We start from the raw sequence: 6573 nt of genomic DNA, 5'->3' as shown, positions 1-6573 counted from the left end.
GGATGAATAGGCTGGGAGGAGGAGAAGATTGATTTGACTTCTGATCTATTTGGTTGGGTGGGATGGCAAGAAGTCCAAAGGGAGGTGTCCTATGGACTGTTGGAGATAAAGAAGCATGTTCAGTCGGGGCTTGGGAGGCTTTAGACCAAGGTGATCACTGCAGCTGTGGCAGTGGATAAATGGCAACTCCATGGGGGTATGACTGAGAAGTGCTTAGAACTTACACTTGTGACTTCCAGCCTTAGGGACACTGCCAAATGGAAGGGAGAATCTACAGGGACCTGAGAAGGGGAAAATGGAAGTGTGAAGGGAGTCAGTCAATGTCAAGATCTCTGAGGAGGCAGAAGCCAAATACCAGAAGAATCAAAACAGTCTTTAGATTTAGTTCCAGAGAATTTAATATTGGCCTTGGAGAGAGCACTGTCCACATAGAAAATGTGTAGAAGAACAAGGTGGGGGTGTGATGGAGAAAGCCCAGTGCTGCTTGGGTGGTGGTTTTTGACTCAGGACAGGTGGACTGATGAAGTCTGAGACAGCCAGAGATGGTATCCAGGGAGGACAATAGGCCAGAGTCCAGGGAAAGTTCACTTGGGGGCACTAGGGAAGGGAAAGCTTAGGGGAAGGAGGGTGTGGTGCATTGGGAGGGACCATGACAGATTCTCAGCCCCGGGACCTCAGGCTCTCTGATGGACTAGAAGCTGGCTGCTCACTCCAATTCACTTCATCGCAGTCTAGCCAGAACCCAGGAAGGGGGTGCCTGATATGACAGTCTTTGGGAGAAATACTGGGATTTGAGGTTGGGCCAGGACAGGAGGCTTCTGGGGCCCCTGGAGATTTAGCTGGACTGGACCTGCCCTAAATTCCTGCCCACCCCTACGTTCACACTGACCAGGAGTAAGAATCATCCTCCCCACTAAGAGCCCTCCACTGTATCTGTCCATGCCAGAACTTGGCATAGTTGCTAGCCCGCCCATTATTTTTGCAGCTATAACCAAAGGAGCACCAGTAGTTTGGCTGAGAGAGAGCACGACAAAGTGTGCTTGCCCTGAGGCCACACAGCTGGTGACCTGGCTGGGCTGAGGATCATCTATCTAGTACTTTGCTGCTCAAAGTGTGGCCAGGGACCAGCAGTGTTCATATCACTTGGCTGCATGTTTGAAATGCAGTCTCAGGTTCCAGCCCAGACCTTGGGAACCAGAACTGGCAGGTGATTTATATGTTTCCTGGAGAGTGAGAAAAACCCCATGGCAAGATACTACATGTAAGTATCGTGATTTATATGTTTCCTGGAGAGTGAGAAAAACCGAGATGGTGTACTAGTTCCCCAACCTAGCTGGTCGTGGAGTCACTTCAAGCCTTGGTGAATCAGAACCTTCATGTGACTCTAGGGCCTGGCTGAGCAGTGGGACAGGGTTTGAGCTCAGCTCATCCTCATACTGGGAGGCTGGCGCACAGCCAACCTCAGTCTCAGCCCCTGGAAGTACTCCTGTCTAAACTCTTTGGAGAACCTGTTCTCTAGTTTTCCCAAGCTAGCACTATGATGGCCCCAAAGGAGAGTGAAGCAGAGCTGCCTGGAGCTTGCTGGGCTGGGGAGACCATGGAAGATTCTGGCAAGCCAGTTATACATAAGCAGTCTAGAGAGATTTTTCTACCCTGTGATTTGGTGGTTTGGGGGTTCCCCAGGAGGTCTGCCCCCCAGCTCTCCCCACCCTTCTCTGATAGCCCTTCTCTCCTTCCCCCTCAGCAAGGACAAGTCGCCCACAACCACAGGAATGTGCTCCCTCCCCATGGCAAGATACTACATGTAAGTCTTCCTGGAGTTCTCACTTTCTGAACCAGGGGTCTGGGGATGATGTGGGAAGACAGAAAGAAGGCTGAGGGGAGAGAGGCAGCTCCTTCTCATCGAGAAATCTCAAGTGTCCCATAATTAAGCTTAATCATCACCATCGTAACAACAGCTCTCTTCCCTGACCATGGATGCCAGCCTTTCTGCTACCTTGCCTCCCTCCTGAGTAACCTACAAGGAGGGCATGACTGAGTCCATTCATATTTGGAAACTGAAGCTCAAAGGGGTTAAATAAATTACTGCATGTCACACAGAGGCAGGACTCACCCTCTGTGCTGCTCTGTCCTTTCCCTAAGGGCTCAGAGACAATTTTGAATCTCAGTGATGGCATCTTTATAGGTTGGCCTCTGTGGCCTTTCCTCCCTATCTGCACTCCCAACTCCCTTTTACCTCATTTGACATTTGAGACTTTCCTTACAGGTTACACTTTATTGCCTGTGATTTTTCACTATAAACTGCCTCCAGCCCTTTGAGGAACGAGATGAGACATAAGGCGAATAAAACAGGACTGACTTCTAGGCCGCATTTCCTCAGCTCCTCCATGGGCCTGCCCTGTCCTAGACACCAGAGGGCCGGTCAGGGCCTCTAGAAATTACGACGTGCCTGAGAGGACAAAACATGTGTGCACAGAGCACCCGCATAACAAGACAGACGTCAGCCTTTTGGGGTATCTCACTTGGGTTCTGGTCTCCAAAGAGAATGTTGCCCGCAGATGAATTTCCTCCAAGCCCTGGTTGTCCAGGTTGGAGAGGGAAGGCTGGCTAGCAAGCCCAAGGTCTTTCCAGATCTTTCTTTTTATTATACCAGTGAACCTAGGGTTTACATACATACAGTCCTTAGCTCAGGGTAGTATAATTAGCTGTTATTGAGAGAGAAAAATCTCCTGGAGGCGATGGCATTGGCCCCAAGTTTCTGCCCTTGGGAGATCAGGAGGGCTCCCCAGGTCCTGAGAGCAGCTGACAGACATTTTGAAACCAGCCAAGCCACTGAGCTAATAACCTGCGTGACTTTGATGTTGCACACACTCTCCATGGTTTCCTCCCTGCTCCCAGCACGTATTTACCCTCCCAGGCTGATCGTTGGAACCACCGCCAATCCCAAATGACTGTAATCACGCCCTGCTCCGGCTCTTCACCAACCTCCTAAACTTGGCCCCGATAATGCAGGGCCGCCCCAGAACACACCTCACATGGAATGGGGCGGGGGCACGTTGGCACCCCTGCTGTCACACAGGATATACTTTTTTTCCTGATTTGTGGATTTTGTTCTATAGAAAAGCCTTTAAAATATTTGAAAAGCATACCACACTTTATTTTTTTCAAGATTTTATTCATTTATTTATGTTTTACTTATTTATTTATTTATTTTAGAGCAAGTAAGCGCAAAAGGAAGGGGCAAAAGGAGAGGGAGAGAGGAGCTCAGGCAGACTCCGTGCTAAGCACAGAGCCTGATGTGGGGCTTGATCTCATGACTCTGAGATCAAGACCAGAGCCGAAATCATGCATTGGACGCTTTGCCGACGGAGGCGCCCAGGTGCCCCACAAACCACACTTTATTATACATTCAAGTAATCCTCTTTGCTGAAGAAAATGAAACATTTTGTGAAACTGGGTGAGGCCCTGAAAAACTGGGATAAGGCTCACTATATCCTAGAGACGTCTGAGCCTCACTAGGAGATTTCTCAGGAAGGGCACGTAAAGGGAGTAGCATAATCAGGAAAACTCTGTCTGCCCATCGTGAGAAGGTACTAGATTTCCTCACTGCCCCGGGGGCCCTGACCAAAGCCAGCGCTGGTAAGTGGAGCCTCTGAGAATCACAAGTTCCAGAAGACCTTCCCTTGCCTTAAGGCTGACCTGGTTTCACTCGCTCTTGGGTGGGGTCATGCACCTACTTCTCACTTGTAGGAGATGAACACCTGAGTGCTCTGTGTGGTATGCCAGAGCATGGAGGTGGGGAAGACTTTGGGGCTTGGCGGTGCCTGAAGGGAGCAGGCCATCAGCGCCCCTGTCTTGTTACAGAATTAAGGATGCGGATCAGAAGGCTTTATACTTAAGAGGCGACCAGCTCCTGGTGGGAGATCCCAGTGCGGACAATTGCTGTGCAGGTGAGCTTGTGGGGTCCCCCTCCCCTCAGACACACCCATGCTCCACCTGCTGTCAGCTCTCCCCTTCCCTCCTGCCTCTGGGGACAGTAAGAAGAGGCAGGGAGTAGCTGAAGACCTCTCCTTCTGAGGGTGTCATGACCACTGCAAGGGTCCCAGTCTGCCCAGCAGCCTCTATGCAGGGGCCAGGCCAGGTATCCCTGGCGTAGCTCTTGTCTGCCCGGGCTTAGCTCACTGAGAGCTTGCCATCTTGGTCCTTTATCTCCTGGCTCTCTTCTCTCTCTTTCCTCCCAGAGAAGATCTGCATACTTCCCAACAGAGGCCTGGACCGCACCAAAGTCCCCATCTTCCTGGGGATCCAGGGAGGCCGTCGCTGCCTAGCCTGTGTGGAGACAGGAGAGGGGCCTACCCTGCAGCTGGAGGTGAGAAACCACGCTGTGTTCTGGGGGGCCCTGTGGACATGGCCGGGCTTCCAGGGTGCTCTGGCCTCTTGGCACCCATTTGTGGACTCCTAGCCAGATCCACACCTGCCTCCCCTTCCCTCTGCACCTAATGCCAAGACCCCTGCCCTCCAGAACCTACTGGAGGCACTGCCCTGGGTACAGATCCTCCCTTTAAAGTCCCTCATTGACCCCCCAGCGGGCTTCTAGGGCTGAAATCTCAACCAGTGGCTTCATCCTGCAGCAGCCCCCTTGCCCCCACAGGATGTGAACATCGAGGACCTGTACAAGGGTGGTGAAGAGGCCACACGCTTCACCTTCTTCCAGAGAAGCTTGGGTTCAGCCTTCAGGCTTGAGGCCGCTGCCTGGCCTGGCTGGTTTCTCTGTGGCCCAGCTGAGCCCCAGCAGCCAGTACAACTTGTCAAGGAGAGTGAGCCATTGGCCCGCACTGAGTTCTACTTTGAACAGAGTCGGTAGGGAGGCAGGAGGCTGAGTTCCAGGCTGATCCCCCAAAGCAACCTCCTCCTGCTCAGGATCTGTGTGGTAGGTAGAATAACACCCCCAAAGACGTCCACATCCTAACCCTCAGAATCTGTGAATGCTTTACCTCACAAGGCAAAAGGACTTGGCAAACGTGATTAAGGTAAGGGTCTTGAGATGGGGAGACCATCCTGGATTATCCTAGTGGGCCCAGTGTAACCACAAGGGAAATCATGAGAGTGAGACAGGAGGATGAGAGCCAGAGACTAGAAAATGCTATGCTGCTAATTTCAAATGTAGTGAATGGAGGCTACCAGTCAGTGAATGCTGGTGGTTTCCAGAAGCTGGAAAAGGCAAGGGAAAAGATGCTTCCCTAGAGCTTCTAGGAGAAACAATTGAATTTTAGTCCAGTGAAACCCATTTCAGACATCGGACCTCCAGAACTGTAAAATAATAAATGTGTGTTGCTTTAAGCCACCAAATTTGTGGTAATTTGTTACGACAGCAGTAGGAAATTAGTAGGAGGCCTTAGTAGGCTCCTGTGAACAGTGTTTAATGAAAGGTGCATGGGTCACTCGGTGTGTACTTGGAAGGCTGCCCACTGCTTCTCTTGTAGCCCATCTGCTCCAGAGCTTCTAGAAATAGCCAGAAGCTGCAGGAAGAACCCAGCTTTCCCCCACCCATCATGCATGGACAACATCTCGGGCTGCTCACAATTGTAGTTTTAGTTCAAATCTTGTGATTTGCCAATCAGATATTTCACAGTGAATATGTCATTCAGCCGACTGACCCATGCCACTGGTTGTCTGCTAGTGGACGTGTGAGGAGCAGTGAGGGAGAGATGGCGAGTTTATCCTGGGTGTGTTGAGTTTAAGGCTGTGGTGAAACTGATGGGCTCAGGTCAGGTGACTTGTCCCAGCCAGTGATACAGGGCTGGAACTCGGCTGAGAGTTTGTGAATAGGACTGACATTCGTCCTGGGAGCCTGGATCCCTCTCCATTTCACAGACAATCTGGGGTCAGGAGCAGGCTAGGGCAGAGAGCCCATGAGGTCGGTTCTCAGAGCAGTGGGCTGCCAGCCCTCTTCCTCCTTTGTGGGACTACTCTGCGTCCATTCAACATGCACCAGGGACCAGGCCGTTCAAGGACAGATTTTCTTCACCCTCAGAACCAGCCTGCAAGGGAAGCATTTGTACCCATTTGACAGATGAGGACACTGAACTAGAAGGGATGAAATAACTTGGGGAAGGTTGCATGAGCTGTACATGATGGAACTCAAGGTCATCCTGGCCCATCTGACCGCAATATCATTCCACACATTTTTATTCCACTCTTATTCTGGGAGTTGGGGACAGGCTGGCAAATAAGAACAAGCTTCCGTGGAGGTGATCGTGGAGCGGGAGAAACACTAAACAGGCAACCAATCAAAGAAGAAAACAAACAAGAGCAGTTTACATGAGAGAGGGTGGGCGGGGTAGGTATGGAATGACTTGGGAGAAGGTGGTCAGGGGAGGTGACTCTTTTTGGGGAGCTGACGTCTGAGCTGAGGCTGAAGGACAGGAGTGAGTGGGCCTGGGAGTGACGAGGCAGAGGAATAGCAAGCCTGCAGGCTCTGAGACCGAAGGGGCTTGGTGTGTCCAAACAGCAGTGGGAGGCAGGGGTATTGGAGCCTGGAGAATAAGGGAGGGGGTTAGGAGGTGAGCAAGA

The 6573-nt window shown here is 51.4% G+C and overlaps 1 protein-coding gene across 1 annotated transcript; it reads left to right on the top strand.

Annotated features, from left to right (window-relative positions):
• Positions 1-1772: 1772 nt before the first annotated feature.
• Positions 1773-5335, top strand: IL1F10 (interleukin 1 family member 10). The gene is made up of 4 exons (XM_059134058.1): positions 1773-1804; positions 3865-3950; positions 4242-4369; positions 4652-5335. Exons 1-4 carry the CDS (start codon positions 1773-1775, stop codon positions 4862-4864), a joined length of 459 nt encoding a protein of 152 aa, XP_058990041.1. The 3' UTR covers positions 4865-5335.
• The last annotated feature ends 1238 nt before the right edge of the window (positions 5336-6573 follow it).

The sequence above is a fragment of the Mustela lutreola genome, chromosome 9, assembly GCF_030435805.1.
Source record: "Mustela lutreola isolate mMusLut2 chromosome 9, mMusLut2.pri, whole genome shotgun sequence".
Classification (NCBI taxonomy): Eukaryota; Metazoa; Chordata; class Mammalia; order Carnivora; family Mustelidae; genus Mustela; species Mustela lutreola.
This window is presented reverse-complemented; position numbering and strand designations above follow the sequence as displayed.

Excerpts from the sequence above, each read along its gene's own strand:
- IL1F10 (XM_059134058.1), top strand. The coding sequence starts at position 1,773 with ATGTGCTCCCTCCCCATGGCAAGATACTACAT. Across the intron at positions 1,805-3,864 it reads CCCATGGCAAGATACTACAT|AATTAAGGATGCGGATCAGA; the intron begins GTAAGTCTTCCT and ends GTCTTGTTACAG. Across the intron at positions 4,370-4,651 it reads GGCCTACCCTGCAGCTGGAG|GATGTGAACATCGAGGACCT; the intron begins GTGAGAAACCAC and ends TTGCCCCCACAG.